At 35.0% G+C, this 23,459-nt stretch overlaps 1 protein-coding gene across 1 annotated transcript; it reads right to left on the bottom strand.

Annotated features, from left to right (window-relative positions):
* Positions 1-19,278: 19,278 nt before the first annotated feature.
* On the bottom strand, positions 19,279-21,882 carry LOC140827516 (sugar transport protein 8-like). Its single transcript, XM_073190196.1, has 4 exons — positions 21,571-21,882; positions 20,988-21,307; positions 20,066-20,692; positions 19,279-19,753 (listed from the first exon to the last, which is right to left on the bottom strand). Exons 1-4 carry the CDS (start codon positions 21,683-21,685, stop codon positions 19,313-19,315), a joined length of 1,503 nt encoding a protein of 500 aa, XP_073046297.1. The 5' UTR covers positions 21,686-21,882; the 3' UTR covers positions 19,279-19,312.
* Positions 21,883-23,459: the final 1,577 nt, after the last annotated feature.

Raw genomic sequence — 23,459 nt, 5'->3', positions numbered from 1 at the left:
CAAGTCCGGGAACCGGGATCCCTAGATAAGAGTCGAGTCAGAGATTAAGAGTCAAAGAGTTTGATTTACAGTTTTATATCGATACATGTTATTCAAACTATGATACATGCTACTGATAACTGTTCTATGCTTTTGTATATGCTTTTATATGAAATGCATGTATACATTGTTTATACTGGGAATTATATTCTCACTGGAATTATCCGGCTGTTGTTGTGTTTGTATATGTGCATGACAACAGATGGAACAGGATCAGGGTCGAGAAGAGGATGAGAGATCAAGATTAGAGTGGAGATCCGGACTTAGAAGTAGAATTGGCTTTCAACACTTGATGTATAGTTGTTGAACCCTAGTTTGATATGAATGGATTTTGTACAAGATTTGTACTTTTGATCTTGATGTTTATATAAGATGATGCATAATATGTTATAGTAATTTGTACACTTGATTATAAGTGTTCAATTATTTAAAAAAAAAAATTTAGACTCAATACAATTAATTGATCCACTTAATCCCAAAGACGAGTTAAAAAGATAAATTAAGTTCGGGTCCTAAATTTGGACCTAGAGAACATTTCTCTTACATGATAAATGTCTATTGTCCGAGCATTCCATATTTTTTTATATAAAAAAATTGGTTTCCAAGTCCAACGGCAGCCCACCACGTTGCATGCTGTTTTTTTTAATTATTTAATTAAATTTAGGTGACCAATTTGGAAGACCGTTGTGAATTAATTTCTTTCTCGTTAAATGTAATGACTAATTTAGCCGTTGCACAATTTATAAAAAAAATTCCTATTAATACATCATTTTCTACAACCTCGAAAACATTTGTATGCATGAATGTTTGAGTAATTTATAAATTATACCATTTCGTAATTTTTCAAACTTTCTTACTGATATTTTGTACCCCTAAGACGGCACCTTATATCTCTGCAAAGCGTAAATGTATTCATATTACAAATCTTATTAGAATTGCGCATTTTTTATCTGAATTCTGCGATTTTTCATTTCGCGTTTATTGTTTGTTTAATTTGTAACCATGTTTTAATCAAAATAAAAAAGGCAATATAATAATCCTTCATCACGAGATTATCCAAGCAAGATACATGATAAGTTACAGAAAAAAAAAACAAGGGAACATATAATAAATACAAGAAATTTTGGATTAATTGATTTGGAAAGCGAAATTAATATTTGGTAGGGATAAAAGAACTTTCTATGATTTCTTTTTAAATAAAATTTTAATAGTAATGTTTTAAAAAAACATAAATTTAATATTAATTTAAAAAATATTAATGAAAAAATTATAAATTCAATTAATAAAATTAACGATAAAAATAAAATATACATCAATTATTTAAATGAAATGTAATGAATATTAATAAAGTGATAATTGGGCTTATAAATGTTTGATTTTTTTGAAAAACAATATTTAAAATGTGTGTATTGAATAATTGAATGTTGAATATTTGAATGTTGAAAATAAGAGTTGTAAATATTGAAAATTAGTGTGTGATGATATAGGTAATGATGAATTTATTTTTGGATTATTTGTAAAGAAATTCTATAAATAGCCTCACCATTTGTGAAAAAATTCACAATTGAGTAGAGAGAAAAATATTATAAAGTGTGTAGTTTGTTAATTTTTGAGAGTTTGAGATTTTTACTTTTTAACATAAATTTTAACTTTTTCATAATATGTTATCAGCACGAAGCTCTAAAAGTACTTCATATTTTTCCAAGCTTCCAAACAGAAAAAAAAGATAACAAAATTAATAATATTTATTTTATTGTTATTTATTTATTGTGTATATATTTAATATATAATATAATATTATTATATAATAAGATTAGAAATAATAAAAATAAATTTTTGAAAAACTTGTTATAATTCATGAGAGGATGTTAAGACGACATCCCACACTCCCGGTTAGGGATACGACAAAATATAAAAGCTTATAAGATTTTTAAACAAAATAATTTATGACACCTCATTATAATAATATGATATGATATACATAATTATTTAAACATGACTAATATTATATACACCATATTGTAACCATAAAATTATACAAATACATACATTTATTTTTTTGTACACCAACTCATAAAAGTTAACAAAACTGATAGTTTTTCCCTATAAATATGATCTCACAAACACATTCAATCACTCCAACTTTCTCTTCTTCTCTAAAAATTATTCTTCTTCAAATTTTTCGAAGAAATACTCACGAGTCTTGTATTAATTGGAGAATATCCTCCTCGTGGGTTTTCTTTATTTTTATGAATGCTTGTACTTGTTGTTCATCAATTACTTTGTATTGCAATATTCATTAACTAATAAAATGCATCGTAATTTTTTTAGTACCACCATGACAAACTTGACAAAGCTCGAATTCATTGCTCTTGATATTACGGGGAAAAATTATGTGTCATGGACCCTTGATGTAGAAATGCATCTTGAGTTATTGGAACTAAGCGAGACCATTAAAGAAAATGTTGTATCTTTATCACAAGAAAATGCAAAAGCTATAATATTTTTGCGTCGACGTCTTGATGAAGGTTTAAAATGTGAATATCTCATCGAAAAAGATCTCATGGTTCTGTAGAAAGGATTAAAAGAAAGATTTGAACATATAAGGGAAGTTATACTTCAGACCGCCCGTGATGAATGAAATATGTTAGGATTCCAAGATTTTTAAAAAGTCGGAGATTATAATTCAGCGATGTATCGAATAATCTCCCAGCTAAAATTTTGTGGACATGGGGTTACAGAATCGGAAATACTTGAAAAAAAAATTTTTACATTTCACGCATCAAATATAACTCAACAACAACAATATAAAGTGTGTGGATTTGCGAGATATTCTGAACTCATCGCCAGTCTTCTTGTGATGGAAAAGAACAACGAGCTGCTAATGAGAAATCATCAGTCCCGACCCATTGGATCATCAGCATTTCCAGAAGTAAATGTTGTAAGTAAAAATGAATTTAAACCTTGAAACCAAAATAAAATTCAAAGACAAGGTTTTGGTCGAGGTCGTGGATATGGACATGGAATTGGTCGTGGTCGTGGTTTTGAAAACAATAGAGATAGTTATTTTTATAACTCATCTCAAAAGGGCGTCACGAACCACCCACAGAAAAGGCATCATGAGAACATAAGTGTTAATAAAAATCACTCGAAAAGATTTAAAAGTTCTTGTTTCAGATGCGGAACTCCAAGACATTGGTCTCGTATTTGTTGAACCTCCGAGCACCTTTTCAAGCTCTATAAAGAATCGATAAAGGGGAAAGAAATAGAGACCAACTTCACTGAACGCAGTGACCGTTTGAGTGATTCAACTTATTTTGATGCTGCTGATTTTCTGAATGATTTATCTGGAAATGATCAATATGTTGGTGGGATATAAATGAAAAATATTGATGCTGCAGATTTTCTCAATGATTTCTCTGAAAATGAACAATATAGTGGTAGAATATAAATGTACAATAATTTATTTTTCATGTATTCATATAATAATGTTTTATTGTATAATTATGATATGTGTTATATTTACATATGTATTGTCAGTAATTTTTTTTCATTGCATATTTTTGAAGTTCAAATATGGAAAATTCCATGAACAAAGCTAAACAAGGAACTAATCCCATGGAATTTTGCATACCTGATAGTGGGTACAACGCACACTATTCTTTGAGATAAAAGATATTTCTTGTAACTAAAACCAAAAAAACCAATGGTGAATACAATATCAGATTCTGTAGAATTGATTAAAGGTTGTGGTAAAGCACAATTTTTGTAACCTAATGGTACAATTTTTTTTATCAATGATGCTTTGTATTCACCACAATCGAAAAGAAATTTGTTGAGTTTCAATGATATATACTCCCATGGGTATGATAATCAAACAATGAATGAAGGGAATGAGAAATATATGTGTCTGACCACATATAAATCAAGAAAGAAATATGTGATTGAAAAACTATCAATACTCCCTACTAGATTGCATTACACATATAAGTCTCATTGAATCAAACATGGTAGTTGATAATTGTTAATATTAACCAATTGACATGATCGATTATGACATCCTGGTTCAACAATGATGCGAAGAATCATAGAAAATACACATGGTCATCCGTTGAAAGACCAGAAGATCTTTCAGAATAATAAGTTTCAATGTAAACCATGTTCTCTTGTAAAACTTATTATAAGACCATCACCAGCTAAAATCCAAATTGAATCACCAATGTTTCTTGAATGTATTCAAGGTGATATTTGTGGACCAATCCATCCACCATGTGGATCATTCAGATATTTTATGGTATTGATAGATGCTTCCAGCAGATGGTCACATGTGTGTTTATTGTCAACTCTAAATGTTGCATTTGCAAGATTACTTGCTCAAATAATAAAATTGAGGAATCAATTTCCCGATTATACAATCAAGAAAATTATATTTGATAATGCTGGTGAATTTACTTCCCAGACTTTCGATGATTATTGTATGTCTATGGGAATCATTGTTGAGCATCATGTTGCTCATGTACATACACAGAATGGATTGGCTGAATCATTCATTAAACAAATGCAAATGATTGCTAGACCAATGATTATGAAAACAAAGCTCCTTATTTCTATATGGGGACATGTAATTTTTCATGTTGCTACATTAATTCGCATCTGACCAATTGCATATCATAAATACTCCTCATTGCAGCTTGCATTTGGTAAAGAACCAGACATTTCTCATCTGAGAATTTTTGGATGTATGGTGTATGTGCCTATTGCACCACCGCAACGAAAGAAAATGGGACCTCAAAGAAAGATAGGAATTTATATTGGTTATGATAGTCCATCAATCATTCGATATTTTTGTTGAGGATCGAAGTTGAGTTTAGAGGGGGGGTGAATAAACTCTACTCGTTTTTCGTTCTGATGAGGTACTAAAATCCTGTTAAGGATAATAGTTGATCTTGTGCGAATACTTTCACCTGATTACAATAAAACGTGCGGAAACAATCTGATGAAGTAGTTGAAAAACAATAAAACAGTAGGCAGCAGTTGTTTATGGAAGTTCGAAGATAAACTCTTCTACGTCTCCCCTTCTTCTGTTTCCAGAAGGTATAACTAAAAGACTTTGGATATTACAGTACAACACTTGTACACACCCACTTCAGAAGGACTTACACCTCATCCTACTGAAACTCTTAGTTTCTCAACTCACAAAAATGTGAAACACAAAGTTCTGAAAAGACTCTTTTCAGATTACAGACTCTTCTGATAAAGTATAAGTGCAGTAAAGATCGTGAAGAGTGTAAGAATTAGTAGCACAAGATGATCTACAAAAGATCAGATATAAGCTATGAAGCGTGTGCTACTTTTCTTTGTGTTGAACTTTTAAAATGCTCAAGGAATTCTGATATTCGTCTGATAAGAGAGTAGCTTTGTTCCTTGGAAATGATATTATGCGAAGTGTCGTGTCGGACAAGGATTTTGTCCAAGTATATATAATCGACTGAGTTCAACGTTCACAATCAGAGAAGTCTTCAGATAACTGATACAAGCAGCTTTATTACCGAAACAAGTTCCTGCAGAAAAGCTATAAAACAATCAGTCTTGTTTTATACTCAATTGGGTAATATGCATTAAATGACTCCGTATAGTATTTAATGCTGCAATTAATACTAGTACTAGGAACTCTTTAACGGTAACAATTAAGATAGCAACGTTAGAAAACGTTCTCTACTGGTTTTGTATTGTTATCCCTTTTCTACTGGTTTAGTTTTACTAGAACAGCAGCTACTGATAAGTTTGTTCTGGTCTGCTGGTCTACTGGTTTTAGTTATCATCGCCACAATAAATTTCATGTCTAACAATTTCCCCCTTTGTGGTGATTCCAAAACCTAAACAGTAGAAAGTCGTTAAGTAAAACAGATAATCATTTAAACAAACGGATAATGTTAATAACGCATTAAAGTAAACAAATCAATCGGTTTCAATGTCCCTGTAAATGATTTCTTCATTTTGAGTTTCTTGATCTCTTCTGTTAGAAGGTTCAGCCTCATCTTCTGTTTGCCTAAATCCTGCTTGATCTCCTCTATCTCCTCTATCTTCCCCCTTTTTGGCATCAGCGGCCACCACATTGGTAAAGAGATCATTCAGTCTGCCGGAAATATTTTGAATGCCATCGGTTAGCATCTCCAGATACGTGGTCTGAGAAGAGATGCGATTATCTAAGGCAGTGATAGATTGATTTTGAGAGTCAATCTTGGCATCCAAAAGTTCCACAGAAGTAGACAGTGATCGAAAGATATCATCATGCTCAGTGATTCGAGTGAGTATATCATTTTGAGCAAGCATGATGGCGTTGTGAGTTCTTGATATAGCTGATCTGAAAACGGAGGCTTCAGCATACATCTTGTCCGAGGTCTCCTTAGTGAGATAGATGTATTTCCCCATTCGCTCTCGGAAAGATTTAGCACCACTGAATTCCGCAAGGTTTTCACAAGACATACGTTTCACTAACTCAGAGATGTTGTTGAGGTCGGTTTGTAGATACTGAATCTGATGTTCGAGGTTGAATGCATCTGATTCCGGGGAAGGGGTTCGTTCAAGAATGCGTTGTTTGATCTCTTCGTTGCAGTCAAAACAGGGAGGGAGACAGTCAACGCAGTAGAGACAGGAGGAGCATCCATCAATGCAGTAGAAGGAGCAGGGTCTGCTGTGCTTTCTGCTGGAATTGCAGAAACAGTAGGCTCAATAGCAACCAGAGGAAGAGTAATGTCTTCAGTAGGAATGGCCAAGTCAGAGGCCAAAGCTTCTTCCATTGGTACAGTAACAGCCTGTGAAACTGAAGATGCTTCAATAGAAGGTGCAGAAGGCTGTTCCAGAAGAATGTTCATTTCTGCTTGATGTGCAGCAGAAAACAACTCTAAATTTGGCAGTAAAGAAGTAGCATCTGGTTCTGCTAATTGTTGCCTGGGGTAGGAGAACCAGAAGGGGGCAAGGAAATAGCCGGTGCTGCTTCCAAAGCGGTAGAGACAGTAGGGACAATCGATTCAATGACTTCCTCAACTAAAGCCAGTTCATGCACGGACAATAGTGATGAGGACTGAATGGGCCTAGTCGGAGATGCAGGAGTACTAAGAACAGCAGCCTTTGGGGAGGCTGTAGTACTTTCCTCAACTGTTTGATTCTGTTGAAAGATCGGGACAAGGCCAACATGATAAACAGTAGGCTCTCCAAAGCCTTGTTCTTGAGCAAGAAGTTGCTCACTCATCTGCTTTAATCTGTCAGATAGAATCAAAATAACATTTTGATCCTGAACAGCAGTAGGAACGGCAGGATCAAAATTCGATTGAAGAACTTTCAGAACTGATTCTAATTTCTGACATTTCAGCTGATCGAGGATGAAGTTCCTTCTGCGCAAGGCCTCGATGACATTTTTTGTTTTTGCCAACTGAAAAATTCTCTTTTCCGCATTCATCATTTTGCCATAAGCCCCTTTTGTTTTGAAATAAGCAAAGGAATGAAACAAACGGACAGTATGCCATTAATCAAAGAAATTCATGTCATCGTTTGCAGAGGTCTCAATCTCTGCTAGATGAAGATCAACTCCGGTGGTGACAGTGGTTTTGTGACTAAAAACAGGTGGTTCTTCCACCATTTTCCCTTTGCCTTGGTCAGAAGATAAAATAGGCGCAACAGGTCGGAAAGCAGAAGACCCGCTTGCTGGTTCCCGAATAACGATTCAAGATGTTGGCTTAAAAGCAGTAGCAGTAGAGGGTGCTGAAACAGACGCAGTAGCGTGTGCAGTCAAAGAAGCAGTTGATCGAGCAGAAGGAACCGCATCTGGAAAGACCTGACGAATAGGTACTTTCTAAATTTCAGACAGTGTTGCTGTCTTTTTAATTTTAAGAATGGTGCGCGGTTTCTTCTTGGCTGGGGTTGGCACTGCTGGTCGAACAGCAGCAGCAGACTCTTCTGATGCTGTTTTATCGGAATCCGTCGAAATAATCAATCGTTTCTTTGAAATTTTCTTTTGAGGTTTCGGAGCCTCAGAAGCAGTTTCCCCAATTTCTTTCTTCATCACAACAAACTCCGCCACTGTTGGCTTAGGCCTTAGAGCCAATACATTTGCTGCATCAATCATGGTAACGGAAGTAGCATCGAGATCACTTGTAGATGCGAAACCAGCATCCTTGAGCAAAACACTGATCTGAACCGCGAAACCAGAACTTTTCCGAATAACCATATCCTTCATAATTCTGAAAATAAAATGACTCCAGTCCACCTTAATCCCCTTAGAAATGACAGACATTACTTGAACTTTCTCCTTTGTCAATTTGTCGAAGGTGCCAGCCTTGATCAAAATAGCTTTAGCCACAATATCGGCCAGAATCTGATACTCTATTTTGAGCAGTTTCTTGTGACAGAAAGGTGACACTTCTTCTCCAGATACTGAGAAAGAGCTGAGAGCAACATACATATCTGTCTTGGAAATATCAGAGAGTTCAGACATACCCGAAAGTGGAAGGAGGAAGGTTGCTCCTAGGTGTGCGGCATCAATGGAGATAGAAGAATCTCCTTGGGTATGAACAATCCTTCCTTCATGCACTGTTGCTTTGGCGTAAAATTCCAGGAGAGCATTTTTGTAGATAACTGCTGGTGCTTCCAGGAATTTCCGGAGTCCTGATTTCTCAATATCCTGAAACATTTTCAAGAGATTCTCATCCTTGATGGTGAGAACGGAAGCAAAGTTAACTTGATAAGCGTTAAGAGTGTATGCTCCAGCCATTTCTGTATGCAGATGAGATCAGAAAAATTTTGCAGTAGTTAGTTGATGATATAGAGAAAGCAGTAGCTGAATAGCGATTGTTATGAAACAGTAAAGGTGAAAATGTGAAATATGAAATAGATATACAGCCGTCAAATAAACATAAAGACACGTGTCAGTATGTTCTTGGTTGAGTGTTTGAAAAGTTTTGCAGAAACTGTCAGAGAGACGAATGATTTTGAAAATTTTGAAAAAGAGCGAGCTGTCCAGACTGTTACTAAAAGAATTCAGAAAAGGATTTGTCATTTTATGATAACGTCTGCTGGAAGTTTCAAGGTGCTGAAATATGCGAGCACTTTGTCTAAACCAGCAGACTTGTAGTTTTATCGAAAAGACAAACATCCTATCTGTTTTCTGAAAAGGTGTCAAACTCTTAGTCTGACTAAGATACTGTTCCCCCTCGGTAAATGCAATTAATAAGTAGTCATAATTGCGACAAGTGACTTTTGTCCATCTCTCAATCTGAGCCGTTGAAAATGAACAGTCGCAATCTTGCGATTCACAAGAGTCTTTGTTCCCTCTATAAATACCTGCAAGGCTTGAACGAAGTTAAACAACAACAATGAAAACTCAAGTAAAAAGAGAGTTATAGTTAGATTCAGGAGATGAAGCAAAATTGTCCAGAGAGAAGTTTGAGGGTATCATAAATTTCGTAATGATCCTTGAAATACACTCCTTGAGTTGTAGTTTCCACAGTTATGCAGATCTTTTGCTTCGATTGAGTTTGAAATGTAGCATCGATTTCTTCCAGAAGCATGCTAATGCAATAAGAGAGTGATGGTGGATTGATGATGCTGAAATCCTCTCTGATGTCCTGTAAGGCATCTAAAAATTACATTAGTGCTGGCAAGACCTAAGCTTGCTAGATTCTTTCTAGGCCTTTCTCTTCGAAGAAGACCATCTTTTTCCTGTTGAAGTACTTTGCAAGCAAATATCAGAGAGCTCCTAGAAGACAAACGCTACATGTAACGCTACTGGTTAAAAAGCAAAGAAGATCTACTGTTTTTACTTTTGCATCGTGTAATGTGCTGAAATGGTTTCTAATAAAATTCCAGTTTTGCTTATCTGACTTTTCTCTTCTGCTTTTCTGCAATTATCTTACTGTTAGTTCAATACGATAAGTAAGCGAGTAAGAATAAAAGTTAACTAATTTAACAGAAAATAATCAAGTTAAATCTATCAAACCAAGAGAATTACGAAAGTAAGAAAACTTATTTTCTGGTAAGGGTTTCGTGAAGATATCTGCTGTTTGTTGATCAGTAGAAACATATTCCAGACGAATGTTCTTCTTCTGCACATGATCTCTAATAAAGTGATGTCTGATGTCTATGTGCTTCGTTCTGGAATGAAGTACTGGATTTTGTGTGATTGCAATTGCACTGGTATTGTCACAGAATATAGGTGATTCGGAGGCTTGAATCCCATAGTCTCCTAACTGTTGTTGAATCCACAGTATCTGAGAGCAGCAGCTTTCAGCAGCCAGATATTCTGCTTCCGCAGTAGATGTGGCTATGGAAGTCTGTTTCTTGCTAAACCAGGATATCAACCTATCACCAAGAAATTGACAAAAACCACTTGTGCTTTTACGGTCTAGTTTGCAACCTGCATAATCAGCATCTGAATATCCAATAAGACTTAACGATGAATCATTGGGATACCATAAGCCGACGTTTTGAGTTGCTTTCAAGTACTTCAAAATACGTTTAGCAGCAATATAATGAGATTGTTTGGGGTTAGATTGAAATCTAGCACAAATGCAAACAGCAAACATAATATCTGGTCTACTGGCAGTTAAATATAATAAAGAACCAATAAGACCTCGATACTGAGTTACCTCTACTGGAATACCACTTTCATCTTTATCAAGCTTAATAGATGAGCTCATTGGAGTAGAAGCAGCAGAGCATGCTTCCATTCCGAACTTTTTCAGAAGCTCCTTGGTGTACTTGGCTTGATTACAAAGATTCCAGTCTCTGATTGCTTAATCTGTAATCCTAGGAAGAATGTTAATTCTCCCATCATACTCATTTCAAATTTATCCTGCATCAATTTTCCAAACTTTGCACATAATTTGGGGTTAGTTGACCCAAAAATAATATCATCAACATAGATCTGTACTAAAAGAATGTGCTTATCTTTGACTAAAGTAAATAAAGTTTTATCTACTGCTCCGATGGTAAAATCATGATCAATGAGAAATTTTGAAAGAGTGTCATACCAAGTTCTAGGTACCTGTTTTAGACCATATAATGCTTTGTGTAATTTAAATACATGATGCGGAGAGAAATGATCGATAAAACCTGGAGGTTGTTCGACGTATACTTCTTCTTGTAAAAGACCATTTAGAAAAGCACTTTTCACATCCATTTGATATACTTTGAAATTCATGAAAGCAGCAAAGGCTAAGAATATTCTGATTGCTTCGAGCCTTGCTACTGGTGCATAAGTCTCATCAAAGTCTATGCCTTCTTCTTGTCTGAAGCCTTGAGCTACCAATCTAGCTTTATTTCTCACCACTGTGCCTTCTTCATTGAGTTTGTTTCTAAATACCCACCGAGTTCCAATGACAGCTTGATGAGATGGTCTAGGTACTAGAAACCAAACTTCATTACGTTTGAATTGATTCAGTTCTTCTTGCATGGCTTCAATCCAACTAGGATCCAGAAGAGCTTCTTCAATCTTCTTTGGTTCATCCTGAGATATAAAAGTAGCATGCATGTATTCATTAAGCATTTGCCTTCTGGTTCTCAACGGCACTGCTGGATTACCAATAACCAATGATGGAGGATGAGATTTTCTCCAGATAAACGGATTTGAATGGGCATCTTCCTGATTTGTTATGTTAAGATTGTCTTCTACAGAACCAGTAGTAGGTTCTTGAACATCTTCTGCTGGTATTGGTAGATCCAAGTTCTGTACTTCTGGTTCCACTATTGGTGTGTCTGGTTCTGGATTTTGAAGATCCTTGGTATTTGCTTCCACATCATCTTCACTGTCGATTTCCAAGTGAATCCTGTCTAACCTGTTATTTAAATCAGATATGTTAGAAATTTCAGCACTGCTGTCTTCATCGAAGACAACATGAATCGATTCTTCAACATTAAGAGTTCTATTGTTGAAGATTCTAAAAGCTCTGCTTACAGCAGAGTAACCAAGAAATATTCCAGCATCTAATTTTGAGTCAAATGCCGTCAAATGATTTTTGCCATTATTTAGTACAAAACATTTGCAACCAAACACATGAAAATAAGATACATTGGGCTTCTTCCCTTTCCATATTTCATACGGAGTCTGGTTGTGTCTCTTGTTGACCATAGATCTGTTTTGCGTGTAACAAGCAGTATTGATAGCTTCAGCCCAGAAGCCCTGAGAAATGTCTGCATCTGCTAGCATTGTTCTAGCTGCTTCTTTTAGAGTTCTATTTCTCCTCTCAGCTACTCCGTTTTGTTGAGGAGTTCTGGCAGCTGAATATTCATGATGAATCCCCTGCTCATTCAAATATAACTCAAGATACTTGTTAGTGAATTCAGTGCCCCGATCACTTCAACTTTTAATGATGGTAGTAGATTTTTCATTTTGAATTCTTTTCAGAAGCTTGATCAAGAGACTACTGGTTTGATCTTTTCCTGCGAGAAAGATTACCCAAGTGAATCTAGAAAAATCATCAATAACAACAAGAGTATATTTCATTCCCCCTAAGCGCATGATGGGGATAGGACCAAATAGATCCATAGGTAGTAGTTCCAGACATCTTGAAGTTGATTTGCTATCTTTGGTCTTGAAACTGGATCTTATCTGTTTCCCAAGCTGACAAGCAGAACAAACATGATTTTTAACGAAATTAATGTCAGGTAATCCATCAACTATATTCTGCTTCTTGAGATAATTGATTGACTTGAAATTCAGATGATTCAATTTCTTGTGTCATAGCCAGTGTTTATTGCTAAGAGAAACAACTAAGCATGTAGGAGTATTGACATGATTTGAGTTCCAAGAGACTCTGTAAGTATTGCCTTTTCTCTTTCCGGTTAACACAGAAGTGTCAGTAGAATCTCTAACTATACATGAATGCTTTTGAAAAGTCACAGAATACCCATTATCACTTAGTTGACTAATGCTGATTAGATTGTAACAAAGATTGTCAAATAATAATACATCGTTAATAGTTATATTACCATGGATAATCTTACCCTTACCCATGGTTTTACCTTTTGAGTTGTCTCCAAAAGTTATCTTTGGTCCAGTACAGCTTACTATTTCGGAAAGTAGGTTTCTTTGTCCAGTCATGTGTCTGGAACATCCACTGTCCAGATACCATGTAGAGTTACTGATTTCTGCTTCCTTCTGCTGTTCCTGCAAACACAAATTTTAGTATTTGGTACCCAAATCTATTTGGGTCCAAGCCTTATCAGTCCTTTGGGAACCCACATTTGTACAATTCTTGGTGACTTTGTACTTCGGGTATCCAAAGATGTGTGTGCAACAGAAGGTCTGTTATTTCTAACAGTATGCATACCAAAATGTTGTTCTTCCCTTCTGTTTCTGTTTTCCAGTCTGTATCTCTTCTGAACAGGTTTAGAGTTGTAGTACTGGTAGTTTTTAACCTTCATAGGATGTTGTCTTCCAGAGTTGAATTCTTTTCTGAATCTAGAACTCTGGTCAACTTTTTCCTTAGGTTTAACGTAACCCAGACCATAGTGCATTCTTCTGTTCGTCAGATTTACATTCCTTTCAACTGAAGCAGTAGGTACTTCTGGTTTCTATACCACACTGGATTTCACAAAGTGAATGTATTTCCCTTTGCACATATCCAGTGTTGGCTTAGTATTCGTTTCAGAAGTGCCTTCATTATTACAAAAACCGAGACCACTCCTTCTCCTGACTGTTTTTGTAATTCTTGCATCTTTTCCAATGAAACAGAAGACTTGTTCCAAGCATTTACCAGTAGCGATAACTTCTGATTTTCAGAAAGCACCTTCTGGTAATCTTCTTTGGCTCTTTCATTCTCAGTTATTAATTTACTCATCTTAACTTGTAAATCATTGCAGCTGTCTACTTGCAAGCAAGTTAACTTACTGTTCTGATTCTTTAAGTTCTGATTTTCAATCTTAACTTCTTCAAACGATTGAGAAAGTCTGGAATACTCTTTTACCATTTCATGCAGTGCATCAATCAAGTCATTTCGTGTAAATTCATTAGAGTCAAAATCAAATACCTCTCCAGATGTCGAGGTTGAGTCATTGTCTGCCATTAGACATTTGACTTCTTCTGCATCACTGTCACTGGAATGACTTTTTGAGTCAGATGACTCAGTACTAGAGTCCGCCCACTTAGATTTGCTTTCTTCGGCAATCATCGCTTTTCGATCTCTTCTGGACTTTTTTGTCATTCCTCTTGTGATCCTTTCTCTTTTGGTCATCCTTCTTTGGTTTAGGACAATCAGCAATGAAGTGACCTATCTTTCCACAGTTGAAGCATCCCATATCACCAGATGGTGAATCTTTCTTGAAATTGCGATTGGGACCCTGATAGGTTCGATGTTTCTTCTTCATGAACCTGGAGAATTTCTTTACAAATAAGGACATAGCATCACTACTGATTTGTTCAGCAGTCTTCTCCATTGTATTGTCAATGTTCACAGCAGGTAATGCCTGAGGTACAACTGCAGCAGCAGCAGAAGAGGTAGAGGCAGTAGCAGTAGCAGCAAGAGTCTTGGTGGGTAGGCTTGAAGGCTCTTCTCCACTTCTCACTTCCAATTCGAACTCATAGGCCTTTAGATCTGCAAATAAGTCGTGCAGTTCCAAATTGTTCAAGTCTTTGGACACTCTCATAGCCATTGTTTTAACATCCCATTCTCTGGGTAAGGCTCTCATCACCTTGAGGGCTATTTCTCTGTTGCTATGCTCTTTACCCAGAGCAGCTAGCTCATTGACCAAGCTACTGAATCTTTCATCAAACTCATTTAGAGTTTCACCTGCTCTCATTTTCAGATTTTCAAACTTCTGCATTGCTACAGACAGTTTATTTTCTTTCGTTTGCTCATTTTCTTCACATATCTGGATGAGCTTTTCCCAAATATCCTTTGCAGTAGACCACATTTTAATCTTGCTGAAGGTGTTCTCGTCGAGAGTTTTATACAATATATTCTTCGCCATATTATCAAGATTTGCCTTTTTCTTATCTTCACTGGTACATTCACTTCTTGATTTTTCGACCATCTGTGGTGCACCGTCAGTAACAGCAACAGCTGTGTTAGGCTTTAAGATTTTCAGTGGACCATCTGTGATGACATACCACATGTCATCATCTTGTGCTGCAAGATGAGCTTGCATCCTTATCTTCCAGTCGTCAAAATCTTCCTTAGAGAACATATGGATCTTGCTGAAGTGTGCCATTTGTTGTAGTTTTTCACAAACAACAATAACCTGCTCTGATACCAATTGTTGAGGATCGAAGTTGAGTTTAGAGGGGGGTGAATAAACTCTACTCGTTTTTCGTTCTGATGAGGTACTAAAATCCTGTTAAGGATAGTAGTTGATCTTGTGCGAATACTTTCACCTGATTACAATCAAACGTGCGAAAACAATCTGATGAAGTAGTTGAAAAACAATAAAACAGTAGGCAGCAGTTGTTTATGGAAGTTCGAAGATAAACTCTTCTACGTCTCCCCTTCTTCTGTTTCCAGAAGGTATAACTAAAAGACTTTGGATATTACAGTACAACACTTGTACACACCCACTTCAGAAGGACTTACACCTCAGCCTACTGAAACTCTTAGTTTCTCAACTTACAAAAATGCGAAACACAAAGTTCTGAAAAGACTCTTTTCAGATTACAGACTCTTCTGATAAAGTATAAGTGCAGTAAAGATCGTGAAGAGTGTAAGAATTAGTAGCACAAGATGATCTACAAAAGATCAGATATAAGCTATGAAGCGTGTGCTACTTTTCTTTGTGTTGAACTTTTAAAATGCTCAAGGAATTCTGATATTCGTCTGATAAGAGAGTAGCTTTGTTCCTTGAAAATGATATTATGCCAAGTGTCGTGTCGAACAAGGATTTTATCCAAGTATATATAATCGACTGAGTTCAACGTTCACAATCAGAAAAGTCTTCAGATAACTGATACAATCAGCTTTATTACCGAAACAAGTTCCTGCAGAAAAGCTATAAAACAATCAGTCTTGTTTTATACTCAATTGGGTAAGATGCATTAAATGACTCCGTATAATATTTAATGCTGCAATTAATACTAGTACTAGGAACTCTTTAACGGTAACAATTAAGATAGCAACGTTAGAAAACGTTCTCTACTGGTTTTGTATTGTTATCCCTTTTCTACTTGTTTAGTTTTACTAGAACAGCAGCTACTGATAAGTTTGTTCTGGTTTGCTGGTCTACTGGTTTTAGTTATCATCGCCACAATAAAATTCATGTTTAACAATTTTGAACCTCAGACAGACGACGTGTTCACAGCACGTTTTGCTGATTGTCATTTTAATGAGGAAATCTTTCCAATGTTAGGGAGAGAATAGAAACATACCGAAAAAGAAATTACATGGTATGTATCATCATTGTTACATCTGGATCCAAGAACAAAACAATGTAAAAAAGATGTACAACAAATAATGCACTTGCAAAGAATAGAAAATCAAATACCAAATGCATTTGCAGACACAAAAGGGGTAACTAAATCATATATACATGCTGCAAATGCCCCACCCCTGCTCGAATTAAAATTCCGAAGAAACAAATTGAAGATACTCATGATGTCATTAAACGCCTGAAGTGTGGAAGGCCAGTCGGTTCAAAGGATAAAAAAATCATCGAAAAATAAAATTCATAGAGAAACACGTTGATCACAAAATAGAAAATGATGTTCCTGAAGAAACACATGATGATTAAAATATTCTATGAGAACCACAAACTGAGGAGAATCGTGAAATCTCTATCAATCATATTAATACTAGAAAAATATGGAACCGAAAATATATTGAAGAAATTGATAAAAAGAGATATGTACATAATTCAATATGCCCTTGTGTTTTCATTAAGAAAACAACATCCGGATGCGTAATTATTGTTGTATATGTTGATGATTTAAATATCATTGGAACGAATAAGGAAATTCAAGAAGTTGTGTCATACTTGAAGGAATAATTTGAAATGAAGGATCTTGGAAACCAAGTATTGTCTGGGTTTACAAATTGAACAAAAGAATGTGGAATGTTTGTTCACCAGACAAATTATACAGAAAAGATCCTTAAACATTTAAATATGGATAAATCAAATCCTTTAAGTACTCAAATGGTTGTTACATCATTAAACATAGAAAAGGATCCATTCCGTCCATGTGAAGATGATGAAGATATTCTTGGTCCAGAAGTACCATATCTAAGTGCTATCAGTGCCCTTATGTATCTTACAAATTGTACAAGGCCTGCTATATCTTTTGTCGTAAATTTGTTGGCAAGATTTAACACATATTTAACAAAGAGACACTGGAATGGAATTAAACATATATTCCGTTATCTATGAGGAACGACAGACTTGAGACTTTTGTATTCAAAAGATGCTAAGCCAAGTATAATTGATTATGCCGATGCTGGATACTTATCTGATCCACACAAGACATGTTCTTAAATTGGATATGTATTTACTCGTGGAGGCACTGCAATTTCTTGGCGTTCACAGAAACAAACGCTCGTAACAACTTCATCAAATCATGTCGAAATTATTGCACTACATGAGGCAAGTCGTGAATGTGTGTGATTAAAATCAATGACCAAACATATCCAAATCTCATGCGGATTATCATTTGACGAGAAGCCTGTGATACTATATGAAGATAATGCTGCATGTGTTGCTTAAATGAAAAAAGGATACATGAACAGCGACAGAACTAAACATATTCCTCCTAAATTCTTCGCATTCACCAAGGAGCTTGAGAAGAATAAATGTATTGATATTTGTCACATTCAATCAAATGAAAACTCATCAGATCTCTTCACAAAGGCACTTCTACGACAATATTCAGAAAGCACATATATAATATTGAGATGCGCAATCTACGAAATTTGTGAAGAATTGTTCATGTCAACATGATGAAGAGTTTACGTGACTGCACTCTTTTTTCCCTTACTATGGTTTTTATCCCAATGAGTTTTTCCTAGTAAGGTTTTTAACGAGGCATTATAAAAACACGTAATAAAGACAATCATTATGATCATCATCACAAGGGGGAGTGTTGAAAAATAATATTTAAAATGTGTGTATTGAATATTTGAATGTCGAAAATAAGAGTTGTAAATATTGAAAATTAGTGTGTGATGATGTAGGTAATGATGAATTTATTTTTGGATTATTTGTAAAGAAATTCAATAAATAGTCTCACCATTTGTGAAGAAATTCACAATTGAGTAGAGAGAAAAATATTATAAGGTGTGTAGTTTGGTAAATTTTGAGTGTTTAAGATTTTTACTTTTTACCATAAATTTTTACTTTTTCATAATAATTTTGTTGAATATTTATTGTGAAACGTGAGATATTTGAGTAATATCATATTTGATGATGTAGGCCAATAAGTCCGCAAATATTTAAGATAAATGTCTCGACGATTGTAGTTTCTCGTATTCCTGTTAAAAAGCTGGTAATTTGTGCACGTCAAAATCCTTCTTTTGTATGGCTAAATAATTAAAAATATATAAGATATTCTAGTCATTAAAAACCATATTTTTAGTTAAGTTTTTATATAACTTAATTTATTAATCAAATAATAATCAACTAATTAAAAATTAAAAAATATATCTAATTCACGTAATATCATCTTATTAAATGTATAATCTCTTACTATTTATTAAGGCTGAGTAGGTTAGAGTAACTTCTTTGGTCTGTTTTTTAAAATACCTAAAATACCCTTCACCCTACTCTCTACATTACTAATTATATATATTAATAAAGTATTAAAAAATAAAAGCAAGTCACATGTAGTTTAGTGGATAAAGCCTATGTTTCTTAATCATGAGGTTGTAGGTTCAATTTTTGCTTGGGTCTTTTTTTCTTTTTTAATTTATTTTTTAGTTCATATATCAAAATTATAATGTAGTCACTCATTCTTTCTTATAAATATATTTTGATCCTAATTTAAATATAAATCAAATAAATTATAAAAACATATCGTACAAGCACGCAACGCGTGCGTCGTTGTACTAGTCTAAATTAAATATTAAGAACATTGTTAATAACTTAATATATTTAAACTCCACTTTTTTCGCTAGTTTGTTTTCAATTTTAACATTTGTATGGCAAAAAAAACAATAGACAGTTACACACTTACACGGGGAAAAAAATTAATAAAACAAAGGAAGTAGAAGAAGATTAAACAAAATTTACAATAATTTGACAAGACAACAAAATCAAATGACCTCAACCCCTGATTAGTTGAAATTGATCCCAGACATTTCCTTTATGCTATTTCATGATTCTTTGGCCCTTCATCGTTGAAGAACTTCTTCCACACAGGATGCTGTTTCCAAACCCTTTCCTCGACCATATCGATCGGTACGCCCTTCGTTTCAGGCAAAAGGAACCAAACGAAGATGCCCATCACCAGGATCCAGGCAGAGAAGAAGAAGAAAATGAAGGCCCTCATGTGGCACAACATGGACAGGAAAGCTTGAGCAATGATGAAAGTGCACAACATATTTGAGCTAACCGCGAACGCAAATCCGGCAGTCCTAGTCTCGACAGGGAAGATTTCGCTTGGGATCAGCCACCCCATTGGGCCCCAAGACCATGCAAAACCCATCACATATGTGCACACAAGAAAAACCACCAAGGCTGCTAGGCCTTTGTCTAGTGAGCCTGTTTCCTTCAAGTGAGTTTGTAATATAGATCCGATTGCAACCTGGAACATAGAAATGAATAGATTTTCTTTCATCAGTCATATGGTAAACTAATCAAGTCATATTACTGCATCAGATAATAAGATATACATGTAAGAACAACCCGACAAAAGAGCCTGCATAACCGTCAAAACAATTCAAGCACACGTTTCATCGCTGATTTAACCCTTTCCCGGGCTTCCGATTGATGTTTATGGTACATATAAGAAGCATACTTCCACGGCATTTTTTAATCAACTCAGTTCTTGGCACCTTAATGCAATGAATGCACAATTCATCCGTGACAAATCACGCCACATATGATATAATAGTACCTGAGAAATCAACATTTGGACGCAGGCTTCCAGAAGCAACTTCCTCCTCCCAACCTTGTCAACAGAATAGATAGACACGAACGTCGACCCAACATTAACCAAACCCGTGATCACAGATGACAACAAGGAGGCATCGGTCTTGAATCCCAAAGTCTGGAACAAGACAGGAGCGTAGAACATGATGGCGTTGATACCTGTGAACTGCTGGAAGATCTGAATGGAAATGGCAATGGTCAGAGGAGGGATTCCAGATCTCTTGAAAAGCTTCTGGAATGGCTTCTTCACTTGTCGAGCCTGCTCGCAGGCAATGACAATTTGCTGGAACTCGGCATCAACATCATCAACACCCCGAATCCTTTTCAATGCAGATTTTCCTTTCTCTTCTTGGCCTCTTTCAACAAGGCTCGAGGGAGTTTCTGTTATAACCAACGACCCCAACAATAATACAACAGCCGGGACAGCGGCCAGTCCTAATGAAATTCTCCAGCCGTGAGGGTGTGTAGTTGAGGTGCCATAGTTGACAAGGTTTGCTATGAAAATTCCAATGGTGACAAAGAGTTGGAAGAGGATGTTGACTGCTCCTCTGTGCTGCGCAGGGGCTACTTCTGTCAAGAATAAAGGAACAGCCTGCAAAAAGATCAAGATTTATTATACAATCGCATCATCGGCCACCTAAAAGGTAGAAATTTTTGAATATTGAATTCAGGGGCGGAGGTACTCATGCTTGTACCCGGGCTTGGTCCAATTTTTTTGTGAAAAAAATTATAAGTAAATTTTGTATAATTTTAGAATAATATGATATTAGCCCGGGTATATAAATTAAAAATATTAAAAATTCTATAGATTAAAATTCTAGCCCGGACGGAGCCATATTCCTGGCTCCGCCCTTGATTGAATTGAATCCAAACACATGCATGTATACCTCATTCCCGAAGCCAACTCCGATACCAAAGAGTATTCTTCCAAGAATGAGCACCCACAAGACGTTCGCAGCGGCACTGAAAGCTGCGCCGAGGATGAAGAAGGAGGATGCCATTAGAATGGTAAGCTTTCTTCCTAAAACTGTACAGGCTCTGGAAGCAAAGAAACTGGCTACGAGTGCGGCTAGATACAATGAGGATGTGAAGAGTTGGAGCAGCTGATCATCATATTTACAGTAGTTGTTCTCACTGGCATGCATCTTTCTCTCATGAACTTTGGGGAAGAATTTTATCAAGAAATCATCCATTCCACTTACACCGCCTAACATAAAAAAGTAAATTCTCAATCTGATTAGACACACAAATACTATTTATTTATGTAATTAATCGACAAAGCAAAGGAAAACAATCAAACAAACAAATTTGAGCTACCCTTCATTTGGATACACATTTATGAACATTATACAATGGTATTTTTCAAATCTAACATGTTATTTTTAAAAGTTTGTATATATAAATAAAAATTTGAATCCATCATCGATGAAAAAAAAAAAAAGCAAATATTGAAATAAAATATATATGTACCTGAGATACCAATGTCATAACCAAACATTAAGCCACCAAACGCAGCAAGAATCCAGCATGCCAACACATAGCCTGTGACTTTAGACTTGAAAACAATTGTCTCTTGGCTTGCCATTTTACTGCTTCCACGGTAATAATTCTCAAAAGGGTTGAAGAAAATGGAGAAAAGTCTAATATTTTATCTACAAATATGAACAAATTAAGCAGGAGGGGCGGAGACAAAGAACCAAAGAAATACTGTATCTCATGTATCTTTGTCCTTTATTCTCCTGCCTTATTTTCTCGAAGATTGATTATGTGCACGATAATGGTCATAAGAAATGGCACTTTTATAGTAAAATATTCCCCAATTTACGGTATTAATTATTAACTTAAATCTGAAAAAATGGGATATTGTGATGGATGAGAAATTTAGTTACTACTAAGGAAAATGGATGGTCTAAAATTTGGTTAGATAAGGGAAAGTAATTAATTACCTTTAATTGTCACTAGAATTCATGGTTGATCGTTATTTATTTCTCTTCCATCACAGAATATTATTGATAATGCTTTGACTACTATAAATAAATGTTCATTGATCATGACAAAATACTGTACGTTGGAAATTTGAAGGATTCGGATTCGGATAATTTGCGTTGGTGGGTTAATTGTACAAGTTACAATATTTTTTTTATTGAATTAAATAAAGTTTTAAATAAATGGAACTAAGATAATAAAACAAAAAATAAGTTTAGAAGCTAATTCAGCAATTAAGATCAACTGAAGGAATAAGTTTCGACATAGAGTCGTGTTGTCTGTTTTTTACATGACGTTGATCAATTTACGGTTTTAAGCTATTAATTTGCTTTTTTTTTTTTTTTTTAATTTTAGTTCTTTTTCAATTGTGTTGATAAGATGTTAGAAATGATGATATGAAATCGAAAATAATATTGTGGAACAGGAAATTGTTGAACTATACGGTGTCACATCAATATTTTCGTGAAAAATGACTAAAATTGAAATAATTGTAAGTTAGTAGACTAAGACCGTGAATTGATAGAAAACATGAAAAAAAACATGAAAGTGATAGGACAAAAAAATAATTTTCCCATTAAAAATAGAAAATAGTAGAATCATATATTCATTATATCAACCTAACAATAAGAACAGAACAAGGCAAAATAGATTCGTCGTCTTACGTGGATATTGTAGTATCTGCCGTTCTCACCATATAATTAATGGAAATACAATTTGACCAATTTGTTAGACTACGCGAGTAAGTCGAGAAAGAAGCATGAACAAAATTCTATCTAAAAAAATTTGAGAAATATAATATACATCATTCAAGAATGGGAAAATGATTTTTTATTTATTAATTTGTCCAATTTTGGTTTTTGACATATTAAGTTCTCAGAGTTTAGTTAAGTTCTCAGAGTTTAGTTTTTCTACATTAATTTTTAATTTTCGACTATTTTGATCCAATGGATGATGTGACATCTAACAAGTTAGTAATTTTCGATACCACGTTAGTATTTTTCGATGTTATATCAATATTTTCTCACGCCACATCACCAATTTATCATGTTATTTCAATAATTGGACCAAAATAGTTTGAAATTAAAAGTTTGAAAATTCTGTGGACCAAAACAAAATTGAATAAATTAGTAGAAAAATATATATCTTCTCCTAAGAAACTAATAAAATAGGTAACCTTGATACTATTTATAAGAATCTGAAATTGTAGAGGGTATTGTTAAGATTGGAACTTGGACCTAACTCAACCCCAAAAGCTAGCTCAAGGGGAGAGGATTGTCCAAGCCAATATATGCCACTCAAAGGTTATTTATCTAACCGATGTGGGACATTTAACACACCCCTCTCACGCCCAGGAATGAACATCTGGAGCGTGG

This window comes from Primulina eburnea, chromosome 3 (assembly GCF_022965805.1).
Source record: "Primulina eburnea isolate SZY01 chromosome 3, ASM2296580v1, whole genome shotgun sequence".
Taxonomy (NCBI): Eukaryota; Viridiplantae; Streptophyta; class Magnoliopsida; order Lamiales; family Gesneriaceae; genus Primulina; species Primulina eburnea.
This window is presented reverse-complemented; position numbering and strand designations above follow the sequence as displayed.